Source organism: Typha angustifolia, chromosome 4 (genome assembly GCF_048772165.1).
Source record: "Typha angustifolia cultivar Huaian chromosome 4, ASM4877216v1, whole genome shotgun sequence".
Lineage (NCBI taxonomy): Eukaryota > Viridiplantae > Streptophyta > Magnoliopsida > Poales > Typhaceae > Typha > Typha angustifolia.
In genome coordinates, this window is record NC_133242.1 from 6406472 (window position 1) to 6425474 (window position 19003).

At 35.5% G+C, this 19003-nt stretch overlaps 1 protein-coding gene across 4 annotated transcripts in view; it reads right to left on the reverse strand.

The window, feature by feature from the left end:
• The window catches only part of LOC140758772 (ATP-dependent zinc metalloprotease FTSH 12, chloroplastic), a 71971-nt gene extending 61866 nt beyond the window's left edge, over positions 1 to 10105 (reverse strand). For all 4 annotated transcript variants that reach the window (XM_073095064.1, XM_073095061.1, XM_073095060.1 and 1 more), the window contains exons 1-2: positions 9647 to 10105; positions 4705 to 4889 (exon numbers count right to left, since the gene is read on the reverse strand). In XM_073095064.1, coding sequence (XP_072951165.1) covers positions 4705 to 4889; positions 9647 to 10057 — 596 coding nt within the window. In that variant the 5' untranslated portion in view covers positions 10058 to 10105. The remainder of the gene's footprint in view (positions 1 to 4704; positions 4890 to 9646) is intronic.
• Between the last annotated feature and the right edge of the window lie 8898 nt (positions 10106 to 19003).

Below are 19003 nucleotides of genomic sequence, written 5' to 3' on the forward strand. Positions count from 1 at the left end.
AATAAGGTTATCTCTTATATTTTAGGATTTAGATTAAATTAAATTAAATTTTTAGATATATCTTTTAGATATTAGAATCCTTATTCTAATAGGATTCTTATCATATTTTTTTTAACTATAAAAAAGGGAGCCTAGAAGAAAACCTTAGAGGGATTTTTTTTAAGAGAAAAGTTAGGGGCGGTACTATAGTAGTACCGAAAAAAAAAGAGAAAAAGAGATTCTTGAGAGAGATTAGAGAGAAAAAAAAAAGAATAGAAAATAGATTGAAAAAATCTTATCACACCAAAAAGAAAAGAAAAAAGAAGTCAATAATGGAGCACATTGGAATTTGTGCAAATTACGATTAAAATGTGAAAATCAAATTATTTTGGATTGAGTGATCAAAGCAAGTTTCCACTTATATTTTCTTAACTTCTTGCATTAACATCATCATATTATAATTTTTTTATCTCATAAAATTAAACAAGATAAAAATAAATATAAAAAGATATTTTCTAATTCATCAATTCTATTTTATATAATAAAAATTTAAGAAAATATGAGTGGGGACTTGCTTTGATCGCTCAGTCCAAAATAATTTGATTTTCGCATCTTAATCGTAATCTGTACGAATTCCAATGCGCTCCATTATTGACTTCTTTTTCCTTTTCTTCTTTTTGCTATAATAAAATCTTTTTTCATCTATTTTCTATTCTTTTTTTTCCTCTCTAATCTCTCTCAGGAATAATCTCTTTTCCTTCTTTTTCTTTTCTCGGTATTGTAGCACTGCTACAGTACCGTCCCTAACTTTTCTCTTAAAAAAAATTCCTCTAGGGTTTTCTTCTAGGCCCCCGTTTTATAGTTAAAAAATATATAATAAAAGTCCTAAGGATTCTAATATCTTAAAGATATACCTAAAAATTTAATTTAATTTAATCTAAATCCTAAAATATAAGAGATAAAATAAAATTCCTTATTATCTAAATGTTTAATTATATTTTATTTATTTATTTATTTATGTTTTAAAATTTTGGATTGTTACATTAAGCCTCCCCCTCCCAGCCTTGAACACCTCCCTTGTCACCTTCGTCCCGCCCCTCACGATTAGGGCATCATAGAGAGCGATCTTGGAGTAGAGTTCATAAGGGCAGAGACTGTAGGCGCAATCCACTACAGCGAACTCGTGCAGTATGGCCAATCCCGCGTCGTCAAGCTTCTTCGAGATCAAGATTGTTGGCTTCTCTCCTTCCCCTGCTGAGGCGAAGATCACCAAGAGAGTCTTGCGGTGATGGGAAGGGAGGGTGAGAGATGAGGCTCCTAAACAGAATTGAGATCGCAAGGGTTCAGAGGAGATAAAGGAAGGATTTAGTGTATTATTTGGCACGAAGAGTCTTCTAGACGCCATGAGAGAAAAAGAGACAGAGGTGAGAGATAGCTCATTTCAGGCTTATTTCAACTAAAATAGGTTGTGACTCGGCTTGGGCTCGATCTTGCTCAGTCCAACTCAATCCGGCTTGACTTGAATGAGGCTTGATAATAAGCACATTTCAAGCTTGGGCTCAGTCTGACCCGGCTCGAGTTGAGCTGAGCCGAGCCTGAGCCCAATTCTAAGGCTCGAAATTAATTTCGAACCGAGTCGAAGCCGGCTCGCTCAGACACACCAATCATGGTATCACCAAGACTCCTAACAGACCACCTCTAGGGGACGATCTACCATTAGCAAATGGTCTTCCAGGATAATCTATCATGAGAAGTCATCTCTCAAAGAAAACCTGTCATTATAGTTTAAGTTTCATCCTAAGAAGCACACAAACATAGGACACAGATACAACATGATAAGGACACGATAATATTGCAAATCTTAAAAAAATAAGACATGACAAATTATGACACAACAAAATAAATAATTAAAAACATATGTTTATATATATACATCTATAGAAATACTTTGCTATTATAATGTACACACACAAGCATGCATAATCTACTAATGAGAGAGAATCAAAGTTTGCACAATACCAGAAAGATCTCATAACAAGTGACATATCATAGAGCTAATGCATGACAATACAATTCAATATAATGATTTATGAGAATAAATGATTATTGAGTAGCATCATTTTTCTCTTTGCACATTACATTTATAGGTTGTAACTTGTAAGATTGCAAATTATTAATATAATGGACAAATTACAGATCTGTGATTTTTGCACTAATCTAAACTAACATTAATTTTCTCAGATGCACTAATTTGTGATTTCTGCATTGCATTTCAGCAGCATATGCAGAAAATTCTGAAATAGATGAGTTCTGTTTTCTGCTTTAAATTCTGCAGCATATGATAAATCTCGTGTCCAATGAGTGTCAATATCTGACAACATTCAGACACAGATATAGCATGCTATTTTAAGTGTTCATGCTTCCTAGGCTCCAGGAGATAGATCTGACGCAATGATCACATGTTAGATCTCATGTCTTGCAAGACAACTTGGTGTTTGTCATGTCATAGGCATGGTATTCTTCTTTTCTTTTGACATTCTTGTAATTTCTTTTCAATCATCTTTATTTCCTTCTATGCTAGTTTGCTTTGTTTTTAAATGCTTCCACCACCAATCAATTCTGGCTTTTAGCACAACAACCTACTCCTACTATAGTACACATTGTGAGCCATCTATCTTTTCTTCTAAGGCAACATGGTATATGGATATAAATAGAAACTCATTAGAGAACCAGATCCAACTGCATACATCCAACTTAGGAACCCCAGCAAGATTAGTGTGCTTAAAAAGAACTAATAATAATGCATATTAATTATTACAAGTGGGTTGCAGAAAATGAATTCTACATAGGGAACACTGCAAGATAACTTACTCCTGCAAATGAATATCTAGGATGGCCACAAATATCCAATCAAAAGTTAAGCATGTAAAGACTAAATTGTTAAGAACGCAATCTTACAGAACAGTAAACGTCAATGAACTACTACTTGTCCTTAAATGGAAATAAAGAAGGTTCTTTAAATCGAAAGAACAATAAAGAATTCATGCTTCCACCTAGTGTGTTCCCCTGACGAAGGTATGAGATCAATTCATTTGTATGAGTCTTGATGCCAAGGCATCTCTAGTAGCCCATGGTGCTATCCCTTTCATATTGATTTTATACTATTTGATTGTTATGTTTACTCTACTTTCTGTATTTTCTATATCTACTCCAATCCTTTCATATTGATTTTATACTATTTGATTTTTATGTTTACTCTAGTTTCTGTATTATCTATATCTACTCCAAAGGACTAGGTATATTGTAGTATTCAAGGATCATCTTTCTTCCCAGTCTCCATAAATGATTCCAGATTCATAGGACCATGACTGATACACTTGCTAAAAGAAGTTGCAGCAGCTATTTACCTTCTGTTTAACTAAGTACAGGCTTTGAAGCCTGACTTTATCTTCATCCCTAATTTAGGTTTCATAGTTTAATACAATCAAAGACTCCAAAACTCGGTATTGGGATCGGGATCGGACTTCGAAAAAACAAAACGTATCAACCATCAGTATCGGATCGGACTATTTTTAAATTACAAAAAATTTAAACATTATTTTAAATACAGAAAAAATTTTAAAAATTTAGAAAAAATAATAAAATAATAAGAAAATAATAATTACTCACATAGGAAGCCTAAAAATAAAAAAAAAATATTTACTTACTTAAAATTTTGATGAATACTGAGTTAGCTCTCCTTTCTCTTCCCCTTTCTTTCTTTTCTTCTCTCTCTATTACTACTAAAGCAAAAAAAAATATCTAATTTTTTCCCTCTCTCTCTCTCTCTCTCTCTCTCTCTCTTATGCAAGGCAAATTTTGTTTTTCTGATTTTATTTTTCCATTTCTTCTCTCTCCCTCCTCTTTCTCTCTCTCTCTTCCTCTCTTATTGCCGCAGGGCAATTTTTTGTCTCTCATTTTTTTCTTTTCGTCTCTTTCTCCCTACTCTTTTTCTCTCTCTTCCTCCCACTCTCTCTCATACTCTCTCTCTCTCTATACTCTCTCTCTCGTCTCTTTATCTAACTCTCAATTAAAATCTGCTGCAGTAACAAAGATTCAAAGACAGAGAGAAAGGATAGAAAGAAAGCGAGGAAGAAAAAGAGAGGGAAAGACTATAGAGAGAAGAAATGGAAAAAAATAGAGAGAAGAGAGAAAAGAGAGGGAGAAAGAAAAGAAAGAAGAGAGAAAAGAGAAGGAGAGCCATATCGGGCGAGATCAGTCGATCTGGCCGATACCTAGCTGAAACCAGTCGCTGGTTCCTGCCATGGATCCCGATCCATTTTAGCTGATCCCAACTTAGAACCATGGTACAATCCCTTATTCCCTGTGCTAAGTTTCTGCGTGAGAGAAGCTATCAAATTGTTTGATAATCCACCACTCATTCATGGAAAAATAAAGATATAATTTGATGAACACCTTAAATTTTATCAAACCTCCCAATGAATTCTAGCTTCTTCTAAAAAAAGCTCTCAATATTGATTTATAATTGAAATCATAAATGAAACAGTGTGCATTTCAGTTGTATGCCCCCATCTTCTCATAGCGAACCACACAAGAGTCTAAACTCCAAAAAGACTGCAGCAATTCACTAATTTCTTTATTTTCAGTAAAAAGAAATTGCAAGTAAGAAGTAACAACAGAAGAATGATGAGAAGGCTGAGCTCAAATAATTTCTTATGCACTTACTTCCTAACATTAGTCGGAGATGGCTCAGGAATCAATGCCTCCATGTATGCCTCTGTTAATTCCCTTCTGCGCTGATAACCCATTATTGAAGTAAAAGCTGCATAGCTTTTCCAAAATGCGATAGCAATAACAGTAAGATACAATGCCAAGGCCCCAACTCGTCTTGGTTCCAATTTCTCAAAGTCCTAAGAATAACAAAATTGGACATATATACATATTAAAATAACAAGGAAAAAAAATGTAGACTTAAAAATTAAGAAAACTGTAAGAGATGTTAACCAACTATACTTTACTACTGCATTTATCTCATGAATGAAGGATGAATAATGATAATAAAGGGTTATCTGATAAGCTTTGTATTAGTCAAAAGACTGAAAACACTTCATTTTCATACTTTTGTTAGTAGAGAAGGAATTTTGTAGGAAAACCCTCAGGTTTGATCCTATAATACATATTGGCATTAATAAAGAAATCTCCATAGATGGCTATGATCAAGGACATGTACAAAAAGTAAATATTAAGGCTTGTACTAGTCGAAACAAAGGAAACTCATAGGTTGGTCGTAAGTAGATTTCTGAAAAAAAAAGTGCAGAAAAAACATCAAGTTTGACCTGATAATACATATTGGCATTAAAAAAGAAGCGTTCAGAAAATAGATGGATGTGATCAAGGACATCTACAAAAATGAGGAGATGACTGCTCAATTGTCTCACAATGGAGGTGGCTGCAGCAGGCAATAGCAGCAGGCAATGGCTTTAGCACTGGGCGCAGAGATCCACCAAAACTCAGGAGAAAAAAAAAAGAACAAAAGAACAAAAAAGATAAAAAGATGAGAGAAAAAGGAATTAAATTGTTAAAAATCAGAAAATTATGTACCTAGCATTATGGTATGTCAATTCCTGCATGATTGACATCAATAGCTTCTCAATCACCAACCATAATGCATAGACCCAAGCCAGGAGGTGAATTGGGCAGCAATCAAAGATTTGAGGAAGTTCTTTTATAAACATTACAGAAAAATGCATATGCAAAGAGGTAGTTCTTAAATATTACCATTCTAACATCTCTCAAAATCACTATAATATCAGCAGTTTTCTGAATGGTTAAACATTCTCAGTGGTTATCTGCAAACACAAAATCCTGTAAAATCAACAGTTTATTTCACTGGAGCTTGTGATTTTGAAGGACACTTACTTGCCTAGGATTGTAACATTTCTATTCCAAAAGTTAATCTGATCATTTCAGAGACTGAGAGAATGACTCATAGGTTAGGAAAGATGGATTCTATAGCTAAAGTATTGGCTATGGACTATAATTATTCGAAAGTCGAAACTGTGACACATTAGCGTATCTCCTGACCTAAAACAACTAAATTTTGACCAATAGACTATCTTCTAGACTTTATCTTCGTTTGGTCAAAACAAGCCGAAACACAACCTAAACAAGGTGAAGCTCACCCTAAACAAGCTAAAACCAGTGAAACTCAGTATTAAACTCGAGTTAGAATCAAACCTAGCCTTTTCCTGGATCCAGACTAGTTTCCATCTGTCCCTGAAATTGATCCATTTTGGCAGACAACCAGAATCATGAAGATTACGGGCGATGCAAACAAACTATTATGTCAAGCTATGTTTGGTGAATTTACATTATATTATTTGAAAATATGAAAAGCGTAGGCACAACCTTTGGTCATCAAACCAGCAAATAGTCATTGAGAACATACTGCATAATATACATTCTGCATTCAATGCAAAATATCCTAGAGTCCCTGACAAAGCAAATTGGTGAAACTGGAATTCCGAAGCAATTAAATTCTACTGGTCCAAACAGGGTGCAAGTGAAAATGGCATCGATTGAGAACTTGCTTCAACCAACAGAAAATTCCAGAAGTAATTAAGATGTTTCAGAAAAATCATCAACAATATGATATGTGAAGGAATGGAAACAATACTTCTTTAACACTAAATACTTTCACAAAGTCAATTTTCTAGTAGGAAGGCGACTTGACTGAAGCATGCATCTTTCTCAATGTTTAAAAAGTGGTCGCGTGTTGCGGGCAACTATCCTACTGCATAGAAAATAGACAGAAGGAGGGTGCTAATGCGGGTGTCTAAACGGTCTAGCATTATTAACATATAAAAATTAAAAATAATTATATATGATGTATAATATACAATAATATAGTATATATAAAAAATTTAACACTAATATAGTGTAGTAACAGTATTATATATGATGTGAGTTATATACTAATATAGTATATATAAAAGATTTTAATAGTGCACTACAGTAATATAGTAGATAGAAAACTACTTATATAGAATATGTTTTAATATATACTAATATAGTATACAAAAATTCAAAATAATCTCCCCACTTGCTCTCTCTCCTTTCCCCTCATGTCACATTACTTTTTTCTTTTCAAAAGTAAAACAATTACCTAATCTCTTATCCACTAATGATTAACACTCTCACATCTCCATTTGCTCTCTTCCTCACCAAAAATCACCATGAGAGAACTCTTCATATCCTTCCACTCTTCCTCCTTTTCCACTTCATTCCTCTCTAAACCAAGATTTCCACTTGTTGCAGGCAGAATAAGCCCTCAACTTCCCCTGACCTCACCAACCTTAGCATCGTAGGCCCTTTCATCTCCACTGCCTGCCTTCTCCCCAACCTATCTACCATTTCTTGGCAGCAAACTCATGTTTGCAAGGTGGACGATGCACCGCCCCACCAAGATGGCCGCCTCAAGCGCCATTCAAAACATTTATCTTTCTTAGAATCCATCTTTGCTAGCGGTGAACATGGGTCAGTTTAAGTCCGACCCAACCCGTTACCCGATCCGAATTGGATCGGATATGGATGAAAAAATCTTTTTTGATCCGGATCAAGATATGGATAGGCTTTTAGTTAAATATCTGGATCTGGATCCAGATACAAACAGTCCTTTCAGAAAAAGTTGGATCTGGATACGGATACGAGTATAACTAATATATTCAGATTGCGGATATCCGATTAACCGCTAATATAAATACCCCTACCAATTCAATAATCTAAGTTACCTAACTCTCAACTCACCGATTATAACCTAACTCTCTCCATCTCTTTCCCAAATCGACAGCCACCTCCACAGAAATCTCTCCTTGCCATCGCTCGATCGGCCGTTCACCATCTTTAACTCCTCCATCATTGCCATCATCATCTTCAACTCCTTTTCTATCGCCATCATCATCTTCAACTCTTTCTCCATCAGCATCACCGTCTTCAACTCCTCCTCCATCGCCATCATTGTCTTCAACTCCTCCATCACCATCACCTCTCCAACCTCTCTACCTAAATGGTTGCCTCCAACTTAATGCAATTTACTTTTGTAGCTCGATTGTTAAGTCGGTAGCTTGATTCTATTTAAATTGGCCTAGTTTTCATCACAATAGTGAATCCTTGATAATTCAGTAGCTTGATTATTAAGTTAGTATTTTACTTGTTCATGATCTCTTCTCTAGCCTAAAAAGATTTGAGAGGTTCCTTGTAGTTTTCAATTTTAGGAGTTTTCATTTAGCTTTGCTTCCTTATTAAGTAATGCTTTTTTTTTTTCTTTCTTTTTTTCAGATCTTGTTTTAATTTTAACAAAGGAAGTTTTATCTATAATTCACTATCCACACCACCAATTCACTTGGATAGGAGATTCACTGTTTTTTTTTTCATTTGAAAAGTACTTCCCAGGTATGTATATTATTAAGCTGTACTACCATTTTCTTTCACTTCTCAAGCCAGTTGCATTTGCTAAGTGATACTGGCATTAACAAAAATAAAAGCATGTTGTCACTACATATTCAGACCATGACCTCTTTTCTCATATTCAGGCCTTGAGAGGTGTTTGTTTGAGTTCAAATTTTTTAACATAGAGTTAGAAGAGCACCTGGCCCATTTGCTTGTAGCTTAAGTAGTGAGGACTTGTTGTGATTGATTTGGGTGTTACAATTAATGTATGAACCTATGTTTGATCACCTTATTTTGTACCTAAGAGTTAAGTTTTGCTTTGATGCAAGTGTTGTTGTTAAGCACAACTTCCATTTTAACATGGTTTGGTTAACTCAAAGTACTTGGAAGTCCAAAATTGGTTGTGGATTTGCACTGTACACGGGTGTGATTTGTTCTTTTGGTAATAATAGGGGAGAGTTTCTAGATATGATAATGGTTAGATTGCAAAATTAGTCTTTTAATTTGATAATCGATAGCAAAAATGAGCCATGAAAAGATACAAGTATTCGGACCAAAAAATATGGATTCGGAGGTGGGTTGAGTACTATTCAATTTGTATCTAAACCAAAAATATAGATCCAGATGTGAGTTGAGCACTATCCGATTTGTATTAGATCTGTTTTCACCCCTAACCTTTGCTTTATGCTACTGGACCATTTGAGTAAGGGTCAAGAAGATCTTATTGAGGAGATTGATAATTCACACCCATGAATAGAGAACAACTAGGATTTTGAAAAATATAAGTAGCTGGTTATTTGGTTATGGCTCATCAATTACTGATGCGGTACAAAATATATTAAGCTTATCAATTGTGCCTGTGTAGGAGGTATAGACATGCTCCAGATCTCCTTGCTGATATATTTGCCTTCCTTGATTGGATAATATCTACTTTTAAGAGACAGTGCAACTTATGCATTGTACAGACTGGTATATGTGCTTCTTTTGCAAAAAGTTTCAATGCAATCTAATAGTAAATCATATTACCATCGCCCGACTTAAACCAATAGTTTATCTTGCCCTCAGATATGCGCTGGAAATGCGCGAACTATTTCTCAGACAAGAATGAGAATGGAGCTAACATGACAGACTCATAAAATCTCATTCCATTTTCCATATTAATATCCAAAAAACTGATCTTTTCAAGAGGAATTAAAACTGCCACAAAAAAGAAACGCACCTTCCAATTCTCCCACTTATTCCATTCTATGAACTCCGGAAACACTTCCGACCTGAACCGATCCAGCGCCGCCTGGCCCTTCTCCACGGCATCCCGAACACCGCCGAGCATCTCGCCGGCCTTGAGATTCGCGGCGTCGAGATCAATTCCGGTCTCCTCACGTAGGTACTCACCGAATCTTGACCGGAACCGCTCCGACCCGAGGCGAATGGACTCGGAGACGTTTCGCCACGAGAACCGTGCCGGGCCATCTCCCGCTCCCGAAGCGGAAGCTTGGGGAGGATACCTCCTCCTGCAGGAGAGCTTCCTTCTTCTTCTTCTTTCGGTGGGAAGAGAAGGGAACGATTTCGAGAAGAGGGAAGCAGAAGAAAATGGAGGGGATAGTGTGGAAGGGATTGCCGCGAGCTCCATTTCTCAGTCCGAGAGGATAGAGCGGAGATAGGGGTTGGATGGTATGGGTTTTGGGTTTTATCGTGCTCCTGCCGCTGAGATTGGAGGATGGTTGCAGGCACGTGCGTTGCACTTGATTTTCAACAGTGAGTGTAGTGAGTGGATTTTGGAGCCGAGCTCTGTCCAGGCCTAGTTGATGGGATGATGTTTAGCTTGAAATTGATTTTGAATGTAGAGTTTATAACCGAGAGTGGCCTATTTAATTTTAATTCCAGTGAACTTTAAGCATATTGTAACCTTTAACGAGCCGCTCAATAATAATAATAGGCATACAAAATAATTGGTCAGTATCTATAAACTTTTCAGTTTTTTATTACAGTTTTACCTTTATCAAGAACGCCGCTATAGAGAATATTTCATGTATTTTAGGTATAATAAAGCGTCGCTTATTTGATTTCAATTCAAGTCAATTTAAGTATGGGCGGGGTGGGGCTTCGTTTATAAAGGCCTGATCAATATTTGGACCAAGCATGTGGGCTAGAGTAAAATAGTATATTTAATATAATATTTAATTATATGTCTGAGTTATAACTAATAAGTCTTAGATATATCAATTGACTAATCCTACTCGTGAGCCACTACTCCTCATCTTCTATTTTTTTCTCATTTTACATAAAAGAAATTACATCAATGTCTTCTCTCTTGTCACTTTTACAATAAATGAGTAGCTCAAGCTTAGCTCAGCCCGAATATAATTGAGTCTATTCTAAACCCAATTTAAGGTTTAAAATTAATTTCAAGCTGAGCTTGAGTTGAAGCCAACTTATTCAATCTTGACTCAATAAGCTTATATAACTATTCAATAATTCATAACCACTAGATCTTTAATTTAATGGTAGACATCTAATATCTCTCCTTACACAAACCCTAACCTTAACTCTCCTATGCCAACTCTTTTTCCTAGTCCATAGCCACCCCACCCCACCCCATTTTGTGTCTATGGTCTGTTCTTTTGAATTTTATTTTCTAATTTAAATGAGGAAGCTACGATGATAATGGAGGGTCGTAAGATAAGTGCTCGTTAGCATTAAGCTGGAAGACACTAGCGATGCAGTTGAGGTTGAGATAAAGGTAGAGATGTAGTAGGATCTCAGAGTAAGAAGTAGTTGTTATAGTACTCATATTTGGATTGAATAACATCATAACCATACTGTTGAGGAATATTAGGAAGAAGAAAGAGTTGACTGTTCATTAGCTGCTAGTTGTCGCTTGCAAAGATTAACAAGAGAGGAGTAGCACTGGCAGCTCAAATGATAGCTTGAAAATTGCTCGAGCTCATCTCAAACTCAACTGCGGCTCAAGCTCAGCTCGAATATAGTTGAGCCTATTGGAGGAATATTAAAAGTGGAGATTAATGAAAATCAAATGGTTAAGCACTTGCAACGATCAGACGAAAGTAAATCTATCTCTTGAACAAATTTGTCATCCACTTGTTGCGATTGGAAATCACGAAGGCAATTTGTTCTCGGGATACAAGACCGTCATAAATCAAGGTGCAACTCGCAAAATTGAACTTTGATCTGAACTAGAGTTAATTGTAACAAAGCAAGCACTTAGGTCTGTAGAAAAACAAATCTAAAACAAGAGCACCATCTTCTATTTATAGAAAATGAAATGATACAAACTAAAAGTGCTAGTAGTTATATAACTAAAAATTAGTTATGGTAGTTATATAACTAAAAAGTAGTTATAGTAGTTAAATAACTAACAAATAGTTATATTATGAAAAGGTGTCTAATCAAAATATTTTTTCACAAAATTATTTATTTTAAAATAACACAATAGAAATATTAATATTTCTAACAATCCCCCACTTATTTTAAAATAAATAACAATAACGTTGATTTCAAATATGCTTACTGTTACACAAAGATATTGATACATAAGTGAAAATACCGTATGGTTTGAATTTTCACATAGTATAAAATTCTCAAAGTTGTATCAGGATGTTAATAGATATAAAGTTCCTGAATTAACAAACCTCACGATACAACCGGAGAATTCACACATATCTTTATCAGAATCTCAATGTTCTTCTCAGCCGGGCATTAATGGCCATACACTGATCTAGACTTCATGAGTATGCTAGGAGTTGACCAAACTCCGACATAAGCGGCCTGACTTCACACTCACATAGGTAGAGTTCTTCTAGGTGCTCTTATAGATCAAATACACCTATTATACGAACCCATTAAGAGTGTAACTCAACCTCATATGTTCATTACAGGAATATAGCACTTACCAAATAATTTATGAGTAGGTCCAGATAGCGTGCTACATCATCACCCTCCAAATTTGTTTTTCTCTTTGAACCTAGAGCATGAAAATCCATGGTTTAGGTAGGGTTGCCATCTTTTGGTGATATTATTCAACTGTGTCTAAGACCCATCTCACAAGATGTTTTTCTATTTAGATCCTTGTTAAGGCCTTTAGTCAAAGGATCCACTAAATTTGTGCACGATCGAATGTAATCCACGGTGATTACTTCATCTTCTAATAGCTGTCTCATAGAATTATGTCTAAGATATATATATATCTCGACTTTTCATTATATGATTTGTTATATACCCGTGACAAAGTGGCTTGACTATCATAATGAATTGAAATAGGAGGTATAGGATTTGGCCATCTTGGCAAATCAATTAAAAAATCTTTTAACCATTCAACCTCTTTGCCTGCTGCTCCCAAAGCCACTAACTCAGACTCCATAGTTGAATGAGTTATACAAGTTTATTTCTTGGATCCCCAAGAAATAGCAGCACCACCAAGAGTGAAAATCCACCCACTTGAAGATTTAGAACCATCATTTACACAGTTCTAGTTTGCATCACTATACCCTTCAATAACATATAGATTTTCTCTATAGTATAGTGCAAACGATTTAGTTCCTTCCAAATATCCTAATACAATGGATATTGCTTTCCAATGTTCAAAATTAGGATAACTAGTGTATCGACTCAATTTGCCTATGACAAAAGCAATATCTGGACGTGTGTAATGCATTGCATACATCAGACTTCCAATAACCCTTGAGTATTCAAGTTGTGATACACATCAATTTTTATCAATATCAAGCTTCAAGTTTGGATTATAAGGAACTCTTAAAATTTTATCAAACTAATGAGAAAATTTCTTTAGAATTTTCTTAATATAATGACTTTATGACAATGCAAGAGAGTGTCCGATTCTGTGTATTTTCATACCAAGAATAGTATTTGCAATACCCAAATCTTTTATATCACAGAGAGATGATAAGAAATTTTTAGTCATATTAATGCATAAGTTACTCTTGCTAAAAATAAGCATAATAAGCATATCATCCACGTATAAGCATATGATCACAATGTCATTATCAATCATCTTATAATAGATGCATTTGTTCGCCTCATTTGACCGGAATCCATTAGAAAGCAAAACATTGTCAAATCTCTCATGCCATTGCTTAGGGGCTTGTTTTAGACCATATAATGATCTAACCAATTTGCATACTTTATTTTCTTGGCCTTGTAAAATGAAACCTTCTGGTTGATCCATATAAACTTCTTCATCCAAATAACCATTCAAAAATCCATTTACATCCAATAGGTTTAGATCCTGAAGGTAAGTCTACCAAAGTCCAAGTATTATTAGACAAAATAGACTCAATTTGATCATTGATAGCTTCCTTCCAAAAAATGGCATCTCTTGATTTCATTGCTTCATCAAAACTAAAAGGATCACTCTCCATATTAAGACAAAAACAAAATTCATTCAAAATAGAATTTGAAGTCCCTTCCACAAGGTAAGTCACAAAATCTGGACCAAAATTCGATTCTTTTCTAATTCTTTTGGATTTTCTAATTTCCACATCTTCAAAAGAATTTTCAGAAGAATCATGATCTAGAGATTTTTCTTGATTATTAAAATCAAATTCTAGAGATTTAGATTTTTTAAAGGTTTTATCCTCAAAGAATTAGGCATCCCTAGATTCAATCACAACGTTTGTATCTATCTCTAGAAAACGATATGCTTTGCTATTAGAAGCATAACCAATAAAAGCACATTTAGTAGTTCTTGGCCCCAACTTTGATCTTTTCAGATCGGGTAATCTAACATAAACTAGACAGCTCCACAATTTTAAATATCCTAAGTTAGGTTTTTGATTAAACCGTAACTCATAAGGAGATACATTCCTTTTAGAAGGTATTCTATTAAGAATATGTGCAGCCGTTAGGATTGCTTCATCCCAAAGATTATCCGGAAGACAAGAATGGTCAAGCATTACATTAACCATATCCAATAGAGTTCTATTTTTTCTTTTCGCCACACCATTTTGTTGTGGTGTATATGGAGTAGTTCTTTGATTCACTATACCATTATTTTCACAAAATGCATCAAAGTCATTGTTAAAGTATTCACCTCCCCTATCACTTCTAAGCATTTTTATTTTACCACCAAGAAGATTCTCAACTTCAGATTTGTATAATTTATACTTACTAAGTGCTTCATCTTTTGTTCTTAATAAATAAACATATGCAAACTTAGAAAGGTCATCAATGAAGGTAATAAAATATCTTTTACCACCTCTCGTGAGTTTATGATTCAAGTCACAAATATCAGAGTGTATCAATTCAAGTATAATTGTAGAAACTCTATTTACACTATGAAATGGTTTTCTAGTTAACTTAGTTTTAATACAAGTTTTACATTTACTTCTATCATTTTATAAATTTGAAGGAAGTAAATCTAATTTAACCATTCTTTTAATTGAATCAAAATTCATATAACCTAATCTAGTATGCCACAAAGACAAAGAGTCAACAAAATAAACAAAAATATCATTTTTTATTAAATTTAGTTTAAACATACAATCTTCGACATACCCCTTGCCGACAAATAAGCCTTTCTTAGTTAGTACAAATTTGTCTGATTCAAACACATGCTTATAACCATGCTTAGAAAGCAAACCACCCGAAACTAGATTCTTTTGAATCTCAGGAGCATAGTATACATCAAGTAGAGTAAGAGTTTTTCCCGATGTGAACTTCAATTCCACTGAACCCTTTACAATTACTTTAGTAAAGGAAGAGTTACCCATATAAAGCGAGACATCGTCATTTACAAGTTCATATTTCTTGAAAAGATTTCTCTCTCCACAAATATGACGAGTCGCGCCTGTATCCACCCACCAATCAGTTTTAGATACTACCAAATTTGCCTCGGATATAACAGTAATAAGATTTTCTTCAACTTTGTTAGATTGCTATTGTTTTTTCTTAAGAATGCGACACTCATTTTTGTAGTGTCTCTTCTTCTTACAGTAATGGCATATTATATTCTTTTTGTTGCCATTCTTCTTCTCACTAGAAGGATTATCTAATCGGGATTTTTTCCCTTTCTTGTTGTTTATTTCAACAACATTGGCAACTTTTGTCATTTCTCCAGTTTCCTCGGCATTATCTTAAAGTCTTGACTCTTCCTCAATTCTGAGCTGTTGTTGAAGAGCTTCAAGAGTGAAAATATCACCCTTTTTCTTAAGAGACTTGCGGTAGTCTTTCCAACTTGAAGGTAATTTGGCGATGATAGCACCAACTTGAAGTTTCTCCTCTACAGAAATGCTTTTAGAAAGCATTTGTTGTACAATAAGCTGTAAATCATGGACTTGAGAAAGAATAGGCTTATTGTCAACTATTTTAAAATCAAAGTAATTGGATATAAGATAGCTTTTGTTACTAGAGTCTTCTATTTTGTACTTATTTTCTAAGGCTATCCAAATCTCTTTTGCGGTCTTCATATGAGAGTACATGTTAAATAGATGGTTAGTGAGGGACCCAAGAATAGTACCACGGCACAAAACATTATCCTTGTCCCATTTTTACTTTACGGCTTTTTCTTCTACAATAGACTTCTCGATCAAGACTGGACACTCCTTTTCCATTACATAACGAGTCTTCATGACCGTAAGGACGAACTCGATTTTTTATTCTACCTCTCAAAAGAGTGAATCTCATTTGTTGTCTTTTACTAAAGTCTAGGTGCCACACAAGCTTAGGTCGGCCTCTAATTAGATGTGGTTGGGCTAGATTTGGGCTAGATTTGGGCCAACTTCAAGCTTAGATCGTCATTGCTCTCTCCTTTTCTTATCTTGTTTCCTCCTTACTAATTTTCTATTTTTAGGGCCCAACGACATGGCTGATGGATCTAAAAGAATAGGGATAAGAAAATGAAGAGAGTATCAATTGCAAGAAAGAGAGAGTGGCCTATGGGTTACCACGTGACAGGTTCGTGCTTGATGATTGGTGTTACATTTAATCTTTTTTTATGGTGGAAAACATGATTATGAGAAGAGATATCTAAGCATTATACATCTTAGTCATTGGAGTAAGAGAAGTTTTAGTTTAGAATGGTTGCCTTTCTCATGTTAGTTCCTTTGTTTATCTTCATCAATAATTTAGAAGTGAAATGAGATATGATTAATCTCTTGCAATGCTGCATTTTGGCAAGATAGAGAGTGAAATATCTAAAAATAGTTCCCAATTAGTAATAAGGACTCACATATATTTATATGTTTCATGATTAACTTTATATTTTATATTAGATATGGTAGGATTTGGATTAAAAATAATCGGATACATCACGATTAGGTTGCCACATATCCAATAAGAAGATTTGCATCACAATAAGGAGCACATCCCAACTAGGTTGGCACATGCCGATGTATCTATCATTTGCAAATATACATTCTGACACAAAACTATCCCCAAAAAAACCCTAAAAAAGAAATTAAAGAAATTAATTTTCTATATCAAATTTGGGCAAAGATTGTCGTAGTTATGGGTTTTGATCTAAACTATTAGGATCACCTTAGAGATGGTTGTGATCACGCTAAACGATCAGCTTTGACAAATTTGGAATTGATATTTTGAGGATAAATTCTGATCGATCTATCCGTCCAAAAGACCTGAGATTTTGATAGATTGACCCTTGGGAAGTAAGGATCCAATGCATGAGATCATGTCAAGCGAATGAGTAGATCGAGAGATAAGATAGAAGAATGATCAAAGGTCAAGGATAGCGAGATGGACATGGAAGGTGAAAAATGGAGTTGTGGTTAGGGTTAGGGTTATGAAAGGTAAAATTAAAACTAGACGATGAGGGGAGAGGGGGGTGGGGGGGAAGTAGACCTAAAGGAAGAGCTGCGGTGATAGCGGCTACAGCCGAAGATGATGCTCAGCGAGAGAGATGGAGGTCACACAAGAGAGATAGAGAGAGAGATAGGGGGAACTTAGATCAAATTCAAAATTCATTCAATAATGCGAACATGGTGAGGACCTAAGTATTCATAGGTGGCAACAGTACTACTCAGTTCGACTAACCTAACTGCATTAATATCCAAATAAACTAAGCTAAAAGCAAATTAACCTAATACAAGGACTGAATTACAAAGGCAAATAAACTAATTAGACTAAGAGATTTCGACCCCACTCACGTCAGCTCGAGATGACTAGGTTGGCCCAAGTCATATCACTCCACCATGCTTCAATCACCTTGACCTCAAGGTGTGAGTCTAAACATTGTTCAATCTCCTAATGTCGGCTTAGGTCAACCGAGCTACTTGTCTTCCCTAGTCCATCTTGAGGAACCAGTTGGACCTTAGCTCCTTGTTGCAGCTCCCCACCAACTGAACCTCCACTAGACTAATTCTTTTGGCTCTTTTTTGATCTAAAATTTGGCGGCATAGACAAAATAGAATTGAAGCTGGCTCACCCAAGCTCGGTAAGCATGATAGGGCATCGACAGCTTGGTTCTTGGTCCCCTTTTTGTAGACCAAATTATAGTCGTATCTTAGAAGCTTCACGACCCACTTTTGCTGAGCCAAAATGTGTACATGTTACTTTAAGAAGAAGAGCAAGCTCTGCTGGTTGGTCTGAATGGTGAATCGTCATCTAATAAGATATCGTTGCCATTTAGAGAGTGATGACCTCTTCAATAATGCTTTGCTGAGGTATACCACAAGTCTCTTCTCTTGTATCAAGATGTCTCCAATCCCTGCACCCAAAGCATCACACTCTACAACAAAGTTTGGTAAAGCCAAAATTGACGCTGACACCATGGTTAGACTTCAAAATTTCAAATGCTTGCCTTCTCTGACCATTAGAGCCCTCCATTCTTGAGTAAGGCGGTCAATGGCATAGTGATCTTGCCATGGTTGGCGACAAATCATCGATAGTAGCCTTTTAGCCCAAAGAATCCTCTCAACTCGCATGAAGTAGTCGGTCGCAATCAGTCCACCATACACCATATCTTTGAGGGATCTACTTTTACACATGAGGCTAAGATAATGTGCCCCAAACACTCAACCTTTACATCACCCCAAAGACACTTGTTCGTCTTCACTTTCAGCCGGTGACCCTTTAGGATCTTTTGGACTTCTTTGACATGCCGCAGGTGCCTTGCTTCAAGTCTGGCTGTACACTATGATGCCAACGGAGAAAAGGGTATGAGATGTCATTTATGAGCCATTTTAAGGTTACTAGAGCGTTGGTGAGTCCAAACAAAATAACCCGAAACTTATAGTGGTCATCTAATACACCTTGATAGAGTCTCTTCTTATTGTATTAGTTATTTATTTTTATTAAAATAAATTTTCTGTAGGTCGTATTTAAACATGCAAAGGAGCGCATTCGAATGCTTTTGCAAATGCCTATATCAGTTCGCAAAAACAGAGAACGCAAAAAGTGTGTTCAAACGCGATCGGGCGCGTTCGCGCGTGCGAACGCCTGCATTAGTTCGCATCCACAGAGAATGTCTTTTGTGCATTCGAACACCATTGGGCACGTTCAAACGTGATCGGCGGGAGTCCACTAGAATTAGGGTTAATAATTATTATTTTGGCTTATTGGCTAGCCTCTATAAAAGTGTGGATGG